The sequence below is a fragment of the Anas platyrhynchos genome, chromosome 1, assembly GCF_047663525.1.
Source record: "Anas platyrhynchos isolate ZD024472 breed Pekin duck chromosome 1, IASCAAS_PekinDuck_T2T, whole genome shotgun sequence".
Taxonomy (NCBI): Eukaryota; Metazoa; Chordata; class Aves; order Anseriformes; family Anatidae; genus Anas; species Anas platyrhynchos.
Genome location: NC_092587.1, coordinates 97,017,766 through 97,037,957, shown reverse-complemented (window position 1 = coordinate 97,037,957; position 20,192 = coordinate 97,017,766). Strand labels below are relative to the sequence as shown.

General features: G+C 45.9%; 1 protein-coding gene across 4 annotated transcripts in view; it reads right to left on the bottom strand.

Annotated features, from left to right (window-relative positions):
• Positions 1–5,027: 5,027 nt before the first annotated feature.
• The window catches only part of PTGFRN (prostaglandin F2 receptor inhibitor), a 102,237-nt gene continuing 87,072 nt past the window's right edge, over positions 5,028–20,192 (bottom strand). For all 4 annotated transcript variants that reach the window (XM_038184413.2, XM_072025476.1, XM_072025471.1 and 1 more), the window contains 3 exons: positions 16,794–16,901; positions 9,893–10,198; positions 5,028–8,636 (listed from right to left, as the gene is read on the bottom strand). In XM_038184413.2, the coding sequence (XP_038040341.1) occupies positions 8,470–8,636; positions 9,893–10,198; positions 16,794–16,901 (581 nt within the window). In that variant the 3' untranslated portion in view covers positions 5,028–8,469. The remainder of the gene's footprint in view (positions 8,637–9,892; positions 10,199–16,793; positions 16,902–20,192) is intronic.

Genomic DNA, 20,192 nt, shown 5'->3' with positions numbered 1-20,192 from the left:
GCTTCCCCAGCCCAGAAATGCCATTGCCACATCCCCAGGGTGACCAAGGAGGGGACAGCCTTGAAAGCGAGGGGCCGGAGCCAGGCACAGCTGGGGGATGCGGGGCACAGCGCGGCATTAGCCAGGATAATCCGGCAGTCCTGGGGGATGCGCTACAAGCCTTCAGATAATCAGAGGAGCTGGCACAACAGACTTTGAAGTCTGCCATCAGTTTTTCTCAGTCCGGCTCAGACATCAAAGGCAGCTGGTTGCATCCCCCAGTTCGGGAGCAGGAGCCAGCTGGCTTCCCCAAGGCCGCCAGCTCATCCGCCATCCCTCCCGTGGGCAGAGCCCTCCTGACAGAGCACAAACGCCCAAATCCACCGGTTCTTGCTGCAGCCAGGCTCGCTTTGTTGGGAGCTATGCAGACAGCTTGCAGAGATGAGCGTGACAGTGGCGGATAAAGATCTCCACCCTGCCACACCACCGAACCACACCACCAGCTCCCAGACAGCCACAAAAGCAAGGGAAGTCCAGCAAAAGTGCAGAAGTCACAGCCACTCCTGGTGGCAGTGGGACATCGGGAGTGGCTGATGTCCAGAGGGACAGCAGGACTGCTGCTGCCACCCACATCTCGCACCCCAGCTGGATGTGGCTCCAATGTACAGCAAAGGCAGGGTTTTCATGAGCAAAACCCACAGCAGTTTTAGCACCAAAAGGCTGCTTGGATGGTTTTGCACCTAAAAAGAGACATTTTCTTTGGTACAGGAACTGAAACAAGCCTCCTTTTTTGGGGTGGTGAATGAACGACACGACACAACAACCTATTGAAATCTAAGAGCAGAACAGGCTGAAAAGCAGACTAACATCAATCCTCTGCAACTGCAGCTTTCTAGGGCTCTGGCTTTTCTCAAGGGTTGGCCCAGGAGGAGAGCACCCGCAAGTTGTTTTTTGGTGAGCTAAGGGTTGCTCTCACTCATGCCATTTCTACTGTAAAAAGTTAAGCAAGAACAAAATTGGCCAGGGCACCACAGAGACACCAAAAACCTGCAGAAATGCAGCTCCAGCCACTGACACACTCATCTGAAGGAAAACCCCTGAGGCACAGAAAGGTGGTCGCCAGGGCCTCAGCACCAGCTGGTTTGCTCTGTGGGGCCACACCATCTGCTAAGACAGAGCCAGCTGTCCCTCTAAGTGACACTCATCAAAAATACCTGACCAAAGCAGGAGGTGACAAGGGGCTGCTGCAGCACCTCACCCAGCCCTTCGTCCCCATAGGGGGGATTCCCATAGGCAGCCTTTCCTCCTTGGCACCAAAGCACTGCAGTTTTCTGCCTCCACAGTAGCACCTCTGCAGCTCTCCAGGTGCCCTGGCATCTGGGCAACCTCAAGGGGACGATGTGCTGCTGGGGACCAGGCAGCTGAGGGATGCTGCAGCGAGGATGCTAATTCAGCTCTCCCCCAGCAGCTCCCTGAAGCACTAAGGGAAGGAGCTGTGGCAAAGAGGCACCACTCGGTAGCTGCCCCTTCCTGCACGGAGAGGCTGTGCTCCTCTGGGCGTGCGATTTGGCTCTGAGATTTGGCTGTGCACAGCCTGCTCTCTGCAAAGCCCAGCATCCCCTTTCTGCATCACTTTCAGGACACAGTCCTGTCATCGTACAGTTGACAGGAGCAGCCCTCTCTCTGGCTCAGCGCTACTCCAAACCTCTCCGTGATGGCACTCGAAGCAGCATCAGCATTTTCTATGCAAGCAGCAGCATGAAAGACTGTTTGAAGCAGAGCAGCATAGGCTCGCGCCTGGTTCTTTTTGTTCCCAGTGGACACGGGGAGGGCAGAGGACAGGGAAGAGAAGAGGGGGGTTAAGAGGGGAGCAGGGAGAGCAGTCGCAGCAGGCTGTTGTTAAGTGGGAACTTCTCCTGGGGAATACAGAGCGGTATAACGAGTGGGGAGAGAAGCTAGGTTTTAATATTAAGCTGCTTATTTAGGTCTCTAAGTTATGGAGATGCTGTGCTTCAAAACTAATTAGATTGAGAGAGCTTGGATTTGATTACAGGATTTGCAGAAGCAAGAGGGTTTAAAAAAAATTAAATGGCTGCCCTGGAAATGTTAGCAAGGGAATTAAACAGCCATTGCTGCAGCCAATTGTTAAATACATATAAGCTGGGAAAAATGATAAATTCCAGTTGCCAAAACTTGCTGCAGCAGTGGCTGCAGCTGGGAGCTGCCCTGCTAGCAGGCCTGGCTGGAAGGTGCACAAAAGGTGCGTTCCCCAGTCTGAGAGTGGGGCACAGGGGCTCCACAGCTCCTAAAGAAGCACATGCCTCCCACCGACAGCAGCCTGCGAATCTAAGAGTGGATGGATTTTCCCCTGCCCTGACCCTGCGACACTGAGCATGGCCAGGCAGGCAGCTCTGGCTCGAATGGAGAGAGGCTGCGGGTCCCACAGAGGAGCACAAGGGCCACTTGGGGAAATCCTACCTGAAGTGAGGAAGCAAGGTAGCAATGGCAGAACATGTACAGCTCACCTAGCATCAAGTCTCTGCTGTATTGGTAGAACCCCGCTACCCTCTCACTTACTCCTCTAAGATCATGGGAAAAGCAGCAAGTTCACAAGGTCCAATAGCAGAGCCAGAGCTGCTCTTTTTGAAAGCACAGAACTGCTGACTTCTGTTCCTCCTGAAACACTTAAAGCAACCTCCATCCGTGAATATGAAGCTTCTCTCCGAGTACGTAGACAAGTGTCCAAAGGAGTTCATTTTGGGGCCTGATGGGTTGCCAGACTTAAAATGTAGCATAAGCATGCTAGTAGTCTAGATGTTTTAGCTACCAGACAGAAGCTCCCAGCAAAATAATAGATGCTCTGCTCCTATATGTCACCTTCTCACCTTCCTAGGCATCAGTTTGTGTAAAGCATTCTGGACAGCAACATGCTGTCCACCCTATCTTGCTCACATTGCTGCACAAACACCCTAAGAGAACACAATGTGGCAACATCGGTGCTGCTGCTGCTGGTGTCCTCCATTCGCGCTAAAGGAGGATGTCACAGAAAGACTGGATTATGTTTATGCTTAGCCAAACATTTTTTCCTTCAAGCAGAAGGGAGGAGCTACATCCAGCTCCAAGGAAAACCTCCAAGGCATACTGCTTTGGTTAAATAGAGGCATTAGGAAGGGTTATAAGTGTGTGTACTAGACGCCACCTCTTTGTGGGTGGATTGCGAGTCTCACCCTGAAAGCAACTCCTCCTTCAATGCTGCCGTTGCTGTCCAGGGCTTAATAAAGAATACTCCCAGTACTGCAACACAGCAGCTATCACCTCACTTTTAACTGACACCTTCCACCCAAGAGACCCTGCAGTGCCTCCCCAGTTACTCCCCCAGACTCAGAGAACATCTCTCAACATGGGCTCAGTCAGGTGGGAAGTGGCGACACTTGGAGGATGTGGTGCTGCCATCCACAGAAGATAAGGGAGGGTTTAAATACAGCGATGGCGTGCCCACAGGTCCTGAGAGCCATCTTGTTAATAGTGCGTACAATCAGGTCAAGGAAGGAGATGAATAGCGACTAACAAAAGACATTCCTGGATGAATGCAGGGAGCTGAAGACAGGAAGAACAGATAATGGCACCAGGCAAGGACACCTCAGCATGCACCTGAAAGGCTACCGGCAAAGCCTCCAACTTCAAAAGAGCCTTAAACTTTCTTTCTTCTAAAGAAAACAAACTTCCAGGCTGAGAACTAAGAGCTCAGCTTCTGAAGGGGCTCTCCCTGAAACATCAGAGACAGACATTTCTGGGCTGTGGTGGCTGAGGGGAGCGGTGAGAAGGACAAACACCAGAAGTAGAAAGACACATACATTATCCTTTCATTGCTGAAAGACTCACCTTATGGCAATGGTTTTGCTCCAAGTCAATACTTCAAAGACTGGTCACTCACTATTAGTGCAGCTATTAGGAGAGATGGCTTCAGAGAGATGCTTTGCAGATAACATGCCAGGAGCCTTGGTATGAGACTGCAGGATTCATATGGCAGGAAAGCAGCATGGCTGAAGACTAGAAGCCTGAGCAGGGATATAAAACATATGTAGATATAAAGAGTGGATTGGATAACATAAAACATATGTAAAGAGTGGATTGCATCCTTTCCATAACCCAATGGCTATTCTTATGCAAAGACAGGTGTTGTACACTCAACGAGGGAAAAAAAAAAAAAAAAAAAAAAGACTAAAATCCATCCTGGAACTGTTTTCACAAAAAATCTCTGTGAGAGTGAATGTTACAAAAACCTCGAAACATCATCCATGTCTTGGTTGAATTAATGACTACAGCTACCTGCTGTGGTTTCCTCCCTCCTTTCCTGTCCTATCACTAGAGGGAGCTGCTATTGCCTCATTTCTCTTACCTGCCTGGCCAATACTTTCCACTCTTGCCACACCTAATTCTCACATCTGAGATAAGCTGGCCTTTCCTTTACAGCTCATGGTAAGAAACATGTACTTGCAGGTTCCCATTCTTCTAAAACGCATGTCTCCAGTAGGTCAGATAAACTTCGTTCTTGAGATACCTATTTTTCCAAGTTCAAGGGGGCTAGCCGAGGTGTTAAAGATGAAGCCCACTGCAATAACCTGTGGAAAAAGACTTTGCTTCATACTAGGTACAACATCCAGTGCAGAGTTGCTTGCCTGGAACTCGTAGATGAGCAGCATTTGTGTTATCATCACAAGCAGCCGCTTGGAAGAAACGAGGCCAAAACCATCTTACTTAGAAAATCTGTCCCTTCCGCTCTGGCAACGAAAATATTGACTTACAACGGGGTAGGAACAGGGTCGATTCAGAAAACAATTAAGTTCCCCAATTCGTCACACAAACGTAGGCAAATATTTTAAACTTACTGTAAAAGGACCGATGCTTATTTTGCAGGGCAAGCAGCGCTGGGAACAGGACTGGAAGGTTTACATTTGACAACCTGGCAGTAACAATAGCGTCTCCATATGTGCAAGGCACAAGGAGGGAACTCCCATAGCACAAACATCCAGACCCACAGCACAAACTTAATCAAAAAGGCTCTTTATTTTAAACATAAAAAGAAACATTTTACACAGTATTGTTAGAACTATTGGGTACCTGCATTCCAGAACTGTGCCAAACACTTCATTTTGTAACTTTGAAATTAAAACAAAAGAAAGAAAACATCTTGCCCTTCTGCTATACGGATGTTCGAGCTTGTCCTGGATCAAATTCCAAGTGCCTGGAGGAATTTACCAGCTTACCCAGGAGATGTGGCAATGCGAACAGAGGAAGATCAACATGAGCCCTTAGGATACTTAGACAATACCACAGGTTGCAGCAGAGAGGATACGGATCCTTGCACAGCATTGCAGGCAGCTCACTCTCCTGATATTCTGCAGGTTTAATACACGACCAGGTGCACACACACCTCCACTCACACAAACCCTGGTCACACAGGAAATAATAATAAAAAAACATGAAAGTGACCGAGAGTCTTTTTTTTTTTTCCCCACTATTGGAGACAAGATTTCCACTCTATTTTTAAAAAAGGGGATAATATAAAATTGGCACAAATAGAAGGAAACCTGTAGGGTAAGCCTAGCCCCTCAGCTTCTAGCCTTCCAACTACAGCAAATCCAGGGCCTAAGGGGATGCAGCATTGCCTTCCAAGGGGCTGGCAGCAGCGTGAGCTAGCAGCAAACTTGCTTCACTTGGAATGACAAAGATGGTTTGTTACTGGTCTTGAAGGAAGGCCAGCATTAGCTAAGGACATGGGGACCTTTCATTAGAGGAGCAGGGAGCCCTGACCAAAATAACCCTGAGTTTTTTTCCGGCAGGGATAAAGTGTGCTATGTTGCGTGCTTGGGAAGAGCTGGCGGGTCCCTGCTCATTCATTCCCTAATTATTGCATCGTGACCCTCTTTCCCTAAACCTTAACCAAGGGCACATAAATATGGAGTCAGTCTGCTCGGATAGCAAGCAACTGATGCTGTGCTTTGAAACTCATCACCACTACCAATCTCCCCACCCAAGACACCCCAATTCCACAGGTCATTTCTGTGAAGAAAACAGACAATAAAGCAGGAAAGAAGCTGCGTAGATCAGCGTGGGAAGGACAGCCAGCACCCCAGACATCAGAATGGTGTTCCTTAACATTCAAGAAAAAGCAAGATTTCACTACAGCAGCCAAACAGGAGAGGAAGAAAAATTCTTGCTGTCAAAATGATATTTGAATGAATTTTCTCCTTGATGCCCTTTCTTTGTAAAGCATCCGTAAATATTTCCGGGCTTTCATAGAGGAAATTAGAGATTGCTTCTGCCCTGTTTCTCAGCAGAGGCAGCTACATCTGTCTGCAACATAGGCCTTTTCAGAGCTCTTCAAGAGAGGAGGAAAAAAAAAAAAAACCACACACGTCAGGACAGAAAGAGAAGCTGCTAAGAATGTTTAGGCCAAAGTCCTCCAGAGGTTCACAGGCTGTGGGTCTCTCAGCTCTAGAACCCTACACGAAGTGCCAAAGAGAGTCCAACAGTGAGTTGCAAGCTACATCTCTGCAAATCAAGTCCATTTTGAAGATGCCTCGCATTCAGCTTCCAAGAAATCATTAGACATTGTGTGTGTCCATATGTACAGCCAAGGTTAACCCACCAGCAGTGTGACTGTGTGCATGTTTGCATGCTGGGGGCAGAACGTAGCCTTCTAGACAAAATCTTCATGCCAACCTCAGAAAAATGGTCACAACACAAGCTAAGAAAACAAAACAGAAAACCTTACTGAAAAAAAAAAAAATGGAATAGCTGTAGTGGTGAGTAAAAGGGTCCACAAGCTAATGTGAAACGAGGCCATTGCAGCACAGACCTGCAGCTCCCCTGGAACAAGCTGTTAGTGAAGGCGACTGCCTAGAACATAACTAACATCTAAGATTGGCAACAGCACACCACAAATGCTACCTTCTGCAGGTGCCATCCTCCAGAGTCTTTTCTTTTATCCTACAAAACCTTTAAAGGATTGAGCCCTGACCTCATCTCTGCATTTTTAACCCTTCCTGATGCAAACTAGAGCCTGGCTGTGACATCAGGTTGTGGTACAGTCCTACTCTTTTGTTTGTACACAGTACCTATACTCTGACTTTTATTGCTTAAAATACCAGCTGTGCTGGAAAGACAGAACTGCCCAGAAAAGCAGCTGCTCCCTTGGCAGCAGCCAGGTCAGTGTATGTGGAAGACCAAAGCAGGACTTCTTATAATATAGCACCTAGGAAAATACCTTGAACCCATGGCGAAAACCTCACTGCAGGCCCATGCACAAGACCAGGATCACAGGAACTTTTTTGCTGCCCTCTTTAGCTTGCTCATACTCCTACCCTGAGCTACTGCAGTCAGACTGCTCATAGGTTCAAGGGTTACCACTGAGTGACTGGCAGAAGCAGCACTGGTATCTGCTCTGTGCATCTGGGGACAGGTTACCAGTCTCCTCTAAACACGATCAGTCGGCCAAGTGCACATGAAGACCCATCTCACATTTTTTTTATGAGTCACGCCACTGCCAGTTGGGCAAGGTCTCCTTCCTCTGCCAAGGCCAGCAGAAGGCTGGATCTTGTCTCTAGATACCATGTTGCCCCCCATGCCACAAGCAGAGCAGGGTCTGAGGCACAACGTGAGCAGCTGTAGTGAGGAGAAAAGAAAGGTTGGGGAGCTGGTGGCCATACGCAGACATCCAACAAATGCTTGTCTGAAGAGTGACTCTTCAGGGCTGCCAAGTTAGCCCCTGTTCACCACAGTCAAGAGCTTTGAGCACAGAAAACTAGAAAAAAAAATAATAAGAAAAAAGTCTCAAAGACCTCCAGGCAAGTTATGCTTTCAGGTTAATCGTAAACCCTTTGAAAGCCAGGGAAGAGAAGGCATGCTAACAGCCAAAAATCAATTCCCTGCTGGAATAGCCTCATGAGGCACCACTGGAATACCCTTCTCCAGGCTTCAAGCCAACACAGAGAAGTCTGTGAGATACCACAGTGACAGAGGAAGTGGACAGGATGCTGCAATGAGGGTAGAGGGGAAAAGTAGATTTGTTAACACAATGAAAGCCTGATGATTCTACCAGTCCCTTCCCACACATTGCCCTCCCTGTCATGTTCTCGTAGAGGAAGACCTTTTCAAAAACCAAGAGGGGCTAAACCAAAATATTTATAAAATAACAATTTAGTGAATTTTGTCACAGGGCCCTGCTGAAAGCAGACTCAACAGTTTGTACATTAGAAGGACACGATCCCTATGCAGAAAGTGCTGCTGGAAGAAGGAGAACTCTGAGTCACTAAACATGGCCTGAAAGCTCTCGGGACATGATGTGTAACAAGGAGAAGCTTGAGGTCCAGGCTGAAATCAGAGAGGAAGCGTGCTGTCTTGTCTGGGCCTGTGAGCGAGTGTCTCAGCACAGTCCAAGAGCCCTGTGAGTCTCTCCCAAAACGCAGGTGTGCCTGGCTCCAGCGCTCAGTCCATCTCCATTGACATCAGCCGACGACGCTCTCGCCGTGTTTCCTGCACTTCCTTCTTGCAGCACCAACGGGAGCTGCAGTAGCCGATGAGGCAGGATAAGAGTCCGATGACAGTGGCCAGACCAATGCCAATCAACAGGGGATACTTGAAAGCATTCAAAACTGAAAAACAGCACGGAAAACAAAAGTTGTTAGATACCACAGAGAAATTTAAAGATCAACATTATTTGTTCTTGCCTAAAGAGGGAGGAAATCCCACATTTTTCAGTCATGGGCAGGTTAATTATTTTGGAAGGAAAAGCTAATTCTCCTTCTTGATTTCTGTCTTTTGAGGTTTGGGATACCGGTACCTTACTGGACTCCATTACTTCCTTCTTCACCATATTTCTTCCTCCACCATTTCAAAGCTCTGGGGAGGCTAGAAGCACCAGAGAAACCTTGCAATGATATAGCAAAGTGACAATAGCTCTAAGAAGTACCCCATTACCTGTTTTTCCAAACAATGGCCTGGCAACAGTTCTCTATCACAGGCAGACTCTGGCTGCCATCTCTTTATAAAACTGTTTCCAAATGGCAAGGACTTTACACTTTGCTTGATTAGAACTGCTCGTACAGTACATTCACTGCCACTCAGCAACCTTGCCTAATCGACCTCCTAACTTGGTGCACGAACAAGAAAGTTGATTTGTAGGCACCTGATGCACAGTTAAAAGACAGGGTCAAGAAATGGAAGGAGCTTAGAAAGTACAGTTATGACAGTTATCTGCATAGTAGGGAGAACAAAAGTTTCTGATTCAAGTTCACAGAACTTCTCATTGTGACCTCTCCTGGAAACGCTTAGAAGAAAGCAACAAGTTCAAGGCCTCTCCCAAATTCATTCTCCTCCTTAGCTACGTGCTGAATGAAGCATCTAGCACACATCTAGCTTCTCACAAAGTCTAGCAACACTTGCAACTCTGATTGTAGAGCAGGCAAGGTATTAAGTGCAGGGAGCAGCATGCCTTGTGGTTAGGAGAGGGAGGAAGGAGTCAGAGCCCTGACGTTTTGTTCCCTGCTTTGATATTAACCATAACACGACTACTTCAGCACACCCCAGCTGCAAACCAGTGTTTCTTCCAGCAGGGAACAGGAAGATTAACACTTGGAGAGAATGCTACACTTTGATTAAAAGATGCCCTAGCTATGCAAAACGTCAGCAAGGCATCAGGAAAAAGAACACTTCGTGCTTATGAGCATGACCTATTCAGGCCTACCTAGTCTGTAGAACTTGGAATTACAAATTGAAAACAACAGCAAGAGGATAACAAAATCTAATGAGATTATCACAGGCATCATTAAAAACATTTATAGAGAACATTTGTCACAGATTAACATAACAAGGTGCTAAAAATCCCGCAACGCACACAGCCATCTCTTACCATCCATTTTCACAGATAGGAAGACAGGTTTGGCTTTGACGGCAGGTTCCTGCTGCCACACACCGGTGGCAGACCGTACCCATGGGGTCACCACGCAGTAATGGTTCCCAAAATCATGGTCCTCGCAGCCATGCACACGGAGACGGAATTCCAGTGGGCTGATTCTCTCCAGGCTGAGGTCACTGCTCCCGTTTCTCCTGCTCTGCGTCACGATCCCTCTCCGGTCCACCGAGGCCAGCAAGACGGGCTCTCTGTCCAGCGCGAAGGAGCGCACGGCAAACCAGGAGACATCAAAAGACATGTCATCTGCATTCATGGAAAAAGGAGAATTTGGACACGTTGGTGAGCTGCAAAGACTATTCATAGTGCCACTTCTCAGCAGAAAGGTTAATCTGCCAATGGCGTAACCAACACTGGAGTGACAGCAGGGGTAGGGGAGGCAGTGAAGAATGCCCTGAACCTGTCCTTTCTAGGAGGATTCAAGCAGTGAACTGCAATGAAATGCACTGACAGGAAAAATATAGCTGCACAGGGAGGGTGGCTTGCTATGGCGACAACACAGAGGGGACTTCTTGCTTTCCTACCTGTCATCCTAAAATGCGTATCTCGTCTCCGATCTAAGTTTTCACCAAGCAGGCCTGGTGTCATGAGAAGTGCTAAAACTGGGCTGAGCCTACACTGAAAAGGGAGTGGCAATGCTAGGCATTTGCTAGCAGAGTGATTTGCAATCACTACCTTCACACAGCACCTGCACAACTACAAAATCAGAATGCTCTTTCCTAAAGGCCCCTTCCTCACATTTAGTCTGCCTAAACTTAAAGAGATTCTACAAGGAGTCGAAAGAAAATTACGTGCAAAAATATAAAGCATTTGGAAGCAAAGCTTGACCACAATGCTTTTATGCACTATTTCTGCAATTGTTAGTAAGTGTCATGGGCCATCGTGCACCGTGCCTTGTATGAATTTTACTATCCCAGGAGATAGCCTACAAAAACCATTTGCAGCACCTTCCACATTAACCTCGCTGACAGGTAGACAGAGCTCATCAGCACATTAAGCCCTTTTTTACGTTCGTGCAAAATGCTATTGATCCCATTAGCAGATCTCAATCTTAGCCCTATTAGGCTGTTGTTGAGTATCTGCTTTAAAAATCAGCACGCTGCTTTTCTAATGTGCGCTCAGCAATACCTGTTAAAGGGTCTGAAACCTGGTGTGACCCACAGCATAGACAGAAAAGGGCCTCAGATGCCTGCTCACTTGGTTCAAGGTTCCTGGCACTTAAACTGATAGGCCCAAATTGGAAATAGAGGGTACTAATTCTGCCCTGAGTTTTGTGCAGACATTCTGCAAGGGGATTAACCTCTGCACACCTAAGACAGTCCTATGATTTTGGGCATATATCAAACCTCCACTTGCTGGTATTGAGATCTGTGAAAAATACAGCATTAGCAATGTGAAATGTAAAACTGATCTTTCATCTAAGCCCTGAACCTCCTGCTGTACTTAAATTATTTGCAGATATAAGTGAAGACAACTTTTAAGCCGTTATCAGGCAAGCTGACATCTTAGGAAGACAGGGAACCTTAGAATAATCTTTTAAAGCAGGGTAGGGACATCCTCGGTTCTGCTACTTGTGGTTACGCATCAGCTGCTACAGTCCCTCTGATTGCAGACAAAAACCACTCACTGTTTGTGGTACAATTAATTCCCCAGTAAGGTACACTGTTCTACACACACCTTCAAAAACAAAACAGAAATTTGAGGAAGCAGATGGCAGCACTCAGTCACTCCCAGAGACACTGGCTGACCAAACCATTTGGGACACCAGCCAGTTTATTGCCCTGCCTGCCACAGCCAGCTGCTCCAGGTGACAACACAGAGCCTCAAGAGAGCACCTCGTGTGTTTTGTAGTCCTATCGCGGGAAGAGGTTTCCTGGTCCTACGTGGCGGTGAGCATTGGCCATATGGACCAGCAGCACTCATAACAACCACACTTTGCCACATCATACCACAAATACTACCGTTAATTACTCAGCATACCACTCCGATCCCCTCCCTGGAAAGCAAAGCTAATCAAGATCAACACACACTTTTTCAGCTGACAGGACTAAACTTTGACCGCTGCCTTGTGTACTCACCCAACTAGCTGTGGGAAACAGGGCCTCTGCTTGAGAGAGCTCCGTTTCTATAAACTATTGTTCATCTCTGTTGCCTGTTTATTCCAAACACAGCATTAACACCAGCCACAGGCAGTCAGGTTGGGCATGACCAATTCCTTCCGAATATCAAGGCTGACATTTGCTCCATGCTTCCAGGTACAGTAGGAGCATATGGACACCTTCCAGGCTACGTCCAACTACACTGAATACATGGTTGCATTTACTAAAATAGATTACAACAGTAAGTTTAGGAGGGGGGAAAAATAACCTAGCCTTCAGATTCCCAGGGGATTTACTACTGTTGAAGAACTCCTCTGTTTAAGTCTCACTTAATTTGAGGTTCTCTTCCCTCAACGTACAAAGATGAATGCAGGCACTTGCTGTCATTTTGAAATAGCTGAATCTGTCTTCTGTAATTACAACATGGGACAACAGTATTATGCCAACATATTTTATTAGTCAGTATACACAGTGTGCAATTAGTGACTCACTGCAGACAGTCAGAGGGAGGATTTGGCTCAGAGTGCTCTTTGTCGCTATCCTCCTTGAACTAGCTTCATACAGCAAAGTCATCTGATTCGTTTCTATCTCTCTCATTTTTCATGCTGTAAAAACACAGTAAAATTTAGCAAAACAAGGACACAGATCAAGCACTCTCCAAAGATCAGTGATGGCCATGCCGAACAGCTCCCACATGCTAACAAATCTGCGATTTTACTGACATAAAGAAGGCCACATGTTAGGCTTCCCAAAAGCATCTGTTTAACTCCACACACACTTTGTGTCCACGCAGACAAATCAGACACTCGGTTTTTGTTCCCAGTCTTCAAAAAAACAAAACAGAACCACTTGACCCACAGACACACTTATGACTACAAAGGTTTCTTTTACCAGTAAGGTCAGGAAGGGACCATGCGTTACAGAAAGCTCGTCACTGGGATGTTGTGCTGCAGAAGGCCACCAAGGACCTCAGCACCCACTGCTCGTGCAACCCAGCTCCTTTCGCCCAGGAACACAGGGCACTGGATGCTTTGTAGGCTCTGTAAGCAGAGTAAGAGTGGTGCCATCCTTCCCCTCCTTGGCTAGTGAGCATCATCAACATGTAAAGCACATCTTTACACACATTTCGATTTAACACACAGGACTAAGCTGTCTGGGTCTCAGCTGCTTCTCTGGCCAATCACCCCAGAGAACTGGGAATCCTATTTCTAGACCAGCTCCTAGGAGCCATGCACTTCCACTGCTTAGAATGGAGCTCTCTCAGCATCTTGTTACAGTGCTGAATCACAATTTTGAGACCCTTTTTGTTTACTACATTTAAATGAGGTTGAATAGGGCTTCCTAGAGAGCTGAGCAAACCACTTCAAGCCATACAAGAGGTAAACAAGCTGGTTTTGTTAAATTCTCCAGAGTGCCCACTGGGTCCGTCTGGAGCAGATTTAAAAAAAAAACAAATCTCTTTCAGGCAGAGTAAGTAATACTTTTAAATCCCTAAGCACATAGCCCAAGAAGGGGTGATCTGGGAAGTCTAGAGAGATCATTTGTGAAAATGTGTATTCAACAGAAACATCAGAAGCAGCTTTTGTATCTTCAGGGCACAGAAGTACTACTACTATTCCCCCCTGACACACACATACTTCCCTCATATCAATTCAAAACACCAGCTACGGATGCCAAGCCAAAGAAGCACTTCTTTAGACAGAATGGTTGCTGCCATGTACTGAGCTCAGTAATACACGCTCCACTTCAGCGGGGTCTCAAAGAAGCAGAGGAAATTAAACCACGTAGCAGTCATGCCAAAACCTTTTCAACCCTTTTGAAAGTTTCCCACAGGGTGGGTGTGCGTACTCACACACAGCTGTGAATTGCCTCTACTAGAGGATGGGCCAGCCCATAAGTTATTCTTCTAGCAAGGAATGGACGTATGAAGGGGACTTCCAAAGATCATTGGTCACTTAACTTCTCCTCAGCTCCTTGAAAGTACTTTATTTCTCTGACTGTGGACACAAAGAGGGAGAAGAGCTGGCACTGACACCTCACCTCACTGCTGAAGGTATACATGCTGATCTGCTTGCATACTTTAACATCACTCTACATGTACAAGAGCAGAGCCAGCTGGCACACCGAGCACATTCAGACTGTGCGGGAAGTGCATTTAACAAAAGATCTTATGAAATTCCCTGATCCCTCTTTGCACACAAGAGGGCCTGTAATACCCCACCGCAGAAGGCCTGACCCCAGAAGAGCAGACCTCTTGAAAGCCATAATGACCCACAGAACAGCAGGAGAGCAACATGGATATGCAATTGCTCTGCTCTCCCTTCTCAAGAAGTTCCCAAATGGAAAGGCCATGCCGGCACTGCTGTCATCTGTTTTCTTCTAGGAGATGCTGGCAGCTCTTGCTTTTCCTATCTCATTATCTGGTGTAGGCTTTCCCCAACAACATGCCTTATTTCCCCACTGGGATGAGACAGCACTGTTATTTTCACAGTCTGTCTAATGTTTTGGCACTCATTTAAAGTGTAAATTCTCCATTTTGGTTGTGAATTAAATTGTGATACTGACTGAGTGTAGAGACCCATCAGAGATGGGATGCAGAGGGAAAAGCGCTCCCGTTGAATGATTACATCTGGTTGTTACCAGATGAGGCCTTAAAGTCCTCCTCCACATAACTGAAGCTCTGCTGCCTGTCTCACCCAGAGGACCAGCAAGGACCAGAGAGGGGCCAGCTTCTTAGGCCCAGCTGAAGTGCTCACATGGGATTTCCCCACAGAGACACACAGAGCATGGCTGGTTAGACCCCAAACCTTGCTCTTTCAGCAACTGCAGGCTCAGAGCACAGACCAAAATGTTCTCCCTACTTGCCACAATATCACACTTCTTTCCTCCTTTCTGTGGGTATCCGTCATGCATGTATCTGCCCTATTACAGACAAAAATCCACAACAAAAACAATGCCAGCAAACAGAGAGGCAGGGATGTGCCATTTCAATATGATATTACCCAGTTACGGAACGCGTTACAGTGCTGACATTTAAAACCCTCTGCTGGCTGCTCATGATCTCCGGAAAGGGCAATGTTTCCAAATACAGGCATCATCTATCAACTCATCCCTACTCTCTCAAGAATTTTCCCAGTTTAAACTTAACTGTGCTGATCAACAGCTCCTTGAAGAGGCCACCTTTTTATTTAAATCCATTTGATTACCCTTATCTTGTCAGTGCTTCTGTCTCGAGCTACCAAGCACACAAAAACATCACAAACCCAACTGCAGCAGAGAACTGATAGGAGAGCCCCACTCTCAGTAAGTGGCATCTTTTCAAGCTTTAAGTGGGTCAGGGATGCTGAGGCCTCTTTCACAAGGCAACCCCAAGCTTATTTTAGCTGTCGAACACCAGGAGAAGCAGCAGCTGCTCCCTGCCAGCAATTACTGCTCTGCAAAGGAAGCCAGATGCTTTGGGTACTGCCTTGCAACAATACCTTTAACAGCTTAGAAACACCTCAACTTCAGAAGATGCTTTCTGCTGAGCAGAAACTGCAGGACAGATGGAGGCATATGTACAGACGTACATTGCTGCAGACTGTCCAATATCCCAGGCTATGACTCTTTTGACAACAATAAAGTTTACTCAGCATTTCCCCCCTACCAAGCATTTCAATAATACAATCTACAGACTTCTATCATTTTTTCACAGGCAGCACAGAGCTGTAATCTAGCAAATTGCCTCCCTGCTACACTCAGATTTAACATCAAACAGCCATTCTGCAATTTCAAAGTGATGCACCTTCAATAAACTTGGTACTTCATCTCATCAACTATTACACTAACTAATATTTGCCACACAGCCCCTTTTTTGTAGTGGCTTTTGCATAGATTTCTGTCCCACATGAATCATGGTACCTTTACATTTAGGTGTATATATATTTATATTTAAACGCATATTTATAGATTTAAAATATATTTTTATATTTGCACATAAAAATAACTTTAAAAGACACACTAAACTCACTCCAAAACCACATTTTGGGTACAATAACCAGAGCTACTCTCACAGCCTTTTGATGAAAAGCAGCTCAGGCAACCTTTGGCAAGCAGCTAAGTTTTGAGCAATTCTCTGAACTTTTCAGCCCTTCACAAAAATCTCTCTTTAAAGTGTCTGCTGTCCTTTTCATAGTGATTAGGTACCATGCTTCTTTTTTCTTCTACACAAAAAAAAAAAAAAGGAAGCTCACCTTTGAAGGCATCAGGAAGTAACGTTCATTTTCAGTATTTAAGCTGCAGAAGTCAATTTCTGTGATTCTTAGATTTACATTAAGCCTTAAATTCACTGTGAAGTTCTAAGCTGACTGGCCAGGTGATTTTAAGATGGGTTTACAGGTAACTGCTTTCTCCTGACAGGCTTTGCCAATGGACCTTCTTTCTAATTGAAGGAGACAGCAATAGTTTTCATGCCCATCTAGTGGTTGCAGGCTGACTGCCAGCAGTGGGGTCAGTTGGTACAGACAGCACAGGGGTTAGGAATAAGAACGCTTTTTTCCCCCCTCTCACCTCAGAATGTGAAACACAAATCTTGTTTTAGACTTGGCCGTGTAAAGCAAACATTCTCTCCTGTATTTATCTAGTTCTGTACAACATTAAATGTTCTCAGTCCTCCAGCTTCACTCACATGACGTGGGGTTATAACTGGTGGTATACAATCTGGAGGCGAATGAGTTACAAGTAAAATATTTTCTTCAAAATACCTGGCTCCAGTGCCATTCCATCCGTTGTGATGATACAGAGCAAGTCTGCCAGTTCACCCTGGTAAATTGTCAGGTTGTCAGAATGCACGGAGACATTAAACACAGGACCTAGAAAAGAGTAACCACAATTATTCATGACAGGCTTTTCTTCAACATCCAAAAGTATTCTTGTGTATTTTTGAATCGTCCTCTATGTGTTTGCAGAAACAGAGCTTTGAAGTAGGGATAAGCAGTAATGCAAGTTTGGGCAAAATAGTTACCCATTTTTAGCCACTAATTGCTGCACTAATACTCAGACTGCCAGACCTGTCACACAACACAGAAGTCGCTGCCCAAGTCTGCCTTCCACTGTCCTGCACAAAACGAGCCTTTCTTCCACTGGTGACTTCTCTAAGAAGAATAGAGTTCAGGTCCTCCGGCTAATCCAGCACAGATCATTTCGGCTGAAGCTGTCAATAGGAATTTAAGTTAGAGCAAACCAGTAATTTAACCATACAGGAGGTTCTGCTGCAGAACTGAAACACAGACAATACAAGAATGCATCTGATAACATTTTTCTGTGGATTTTCCTTCAGGCTCTGCTACAGATAGCTTCTTTTGTACAAGATGTCTCAATGCCCAAGGGTATAGTAACTCCTTCAGCTGTGAAGTGATGATGATATTGATGAAAACCATTAGGCTGTTATGAAATGCTCAGACACCATAACAACATGTGTGTTTGACTTCTGAGATGCAGAAGATTAAAAAAAAAACAACACAACTTGCCCACATTTTTGACAACAACTACATCTCTGGTGCAAAGTTAACAAAACCACAATTCCTCAGACATGCCTACATTGCTAGGTACTCTCCGTTTCACAGGGCAGAAAACGAAGAATGCATCAAAATACCCTTAGTGATTTTTCTACTAAAGAAAGCAGAGGAGATATGGAGGAGGAAAGCAGATGCTAACTGTGGCCTCTGGAATGGCTTTGGGGAAAGGGGCCAGGGAACGCAAGAAGGCACTTGGGATTCAGATTTTAGAAGATTTTAGATTTTTACCTTCTCTGAAATCTCTTAGCTGCCATCATTACCGGGCTCAGCTACTTCTGGGATAGCAGCAGCAGCAACAAGAACAGAAAATTAGTTTGTAAACTGTTGGAATATCTGCCATGCTCTGCTCTTACATGCTAGCAGTGTAAGTACAGGACTTGTAAATTCCAAATCCACTCAAGATCTTTGGTAAACAACACTTCTGACAGAGAACATTTAAGGAAATCAGCCAAGCAACCCACTTGCCCCCTTCCCTCCCAACAGGTTTCTGTGAAAAGCTATGCCAGTAGGTCACCACACTGCATACGCTTTTCGCATCACTTCCAAACTGAGGTTCTGTACAGAAACTTGGAGATGCCACAAAGCTAGAGCTGTCATTTTTGGTGAAACTACACTAGACTACAGGGACCTGGCTTGTTTTCTTCAGCAGAGATTACACAGCACACAAAGTAAATTCCAATTACATTGCAATAATTATTCTGTGGCTTCCAAAATCCTCCCCCCACAATTTCCACAGCACACTATCTGCTGTGGTTTGTTATACTGCAAACCTCTTATAGCCCTCTGCCCCAGAAGCAGTGATGCCACCACCTCCCTGGGCAACCTGTCCCAATGCCTGATTGCTTTTTCTGAGAATAAATGTCTCCTCGTTTCCAACCTAAACCTCCCCTGGCACAACTTGAGGCCATTCCCTCTAGTCCTATCGCTGGTTACCTGCGATAAGAGGCTGATCCCCAGCTCCTCACACCTCTAACCATATTCCTTTTGCAGCTGACTTGATTATTCTTTTTCAGATAAAACAAGGTATTTCACTTTTTTGCGGGGGTGGGGTGGAATAATTGTGTAGACAGAGGTTCCAGGTCCCAAGGGACTAGTTGTGAAGGGAGGACGGACCAGGGCACCACAGCCAGCTGTAACCAGCGATGTCTCACGGCGCGTGTGAACTCTCACAGCAACACAAACGAAGCAAGCGTCACGTCTGCCAGGAACATCCCAGCACACACCCTCTGCTGCACTGATCGAACACAGAACAGCTCCATTGAATGTCATTAGGGTAAATGCCAATTTGCTTGGTTGGTCTCTCGGCCAGGAGAGGCCATATCACAGAGCACCCCATACAGACCCTCCAGTTCTGGGTCCCCAAGTACATCTCTAGCCTACCTGCGTGTGAAGAGTCAAAGCTTCCTAGGCAGTAAGAAGGCTGCTCAGCAGCACCTGCTCGGTCATTTCGTGATCATACTTCCCCTTGGTAAGCCACAAGCTATAATTTCCCTTTGCTTATTTCCCTACAAGGGGGTACATCTAAAAATCACCTTCTGTAACTCTAGAGGAAAAATCACTGCCCTGTATTAGGACTGGATTTTGACAGTGCTCTTCCCTCTCTCTAGCTGAAGAGGAAAATAAATATTATTAATTAAAAGCTTTTTAAAATGTAAATAAACTTCATTACAGTGAAGTCCCCTTAGCTTAGCCTTGAAAACTGCAGCTTTTTAGGAAGAGCACCTTTCTACCTTAGCAATACCGCCGACCTTTCTGCCCACATGCCCCATGCCCTGGACCTCAGGCTGCCCTCAGGCATGAAAGGGCAGAATAAAGCATCTTCACTGATGGTTTTTCCCTCACCACAGAACTTGAAAAGACAGGAGGCTGCTTGCAACAGAGACACCTATTTAGCCCTGATCTGGATCAAGACAACCGTGTGACCCCTTACCACCCAACACAAGGTACACTTGCCAGAGCTGCAGTCACTGCACAGCCTGGGAAAGGTTCACAAAAGCTGACAACGTGGCTTTATCCCTCCTGAAAAGTCTGTCACCCTTCTCTGTAGAAGGGTTCAAGGTTTTCTGTTTGGTTTTATTCTAAAGAAAAAAATGACAAGAGTTTTTAACTTAATAGCTTGTCTGATTTATGTCCCCCAGCTTAAATAATTTACTTTGGCTTCAGCTGAACCTGCCTGGCAACAGGATAAGAGAAGCAGGAATGAACTCCATGTGAATCTCAAGCAAAGGCAGCAGCAAACCAGTGTGTGTTAGTGGGTTACAAGCAAAGCCATCACCTTAGCTAACTGGGCGTCTTCTTTACTGTAGGCTCAAAAAAAGGACTTCGGTTTAAAAAAAAAAAAAAAAAGACACCAGAGCAAACACAGGATGCTTCCAGACACCTTTTCAAGGCTCTTGAGGACCTCCCAAGGCAAACATGCCACAAAATCTTCCAAAAGGTGCGGATCACCTTATTTTTTTCCCCATTACCATCACAACACAGTATTCAAGCAGCCCCAGATCTAGACTCCACCAAGAGCTCATCACACAAAACCCAAGTGGTATCCTTAAGTTTTTACCCTCCAAGTAAAAAAAAACAAACAGCAAA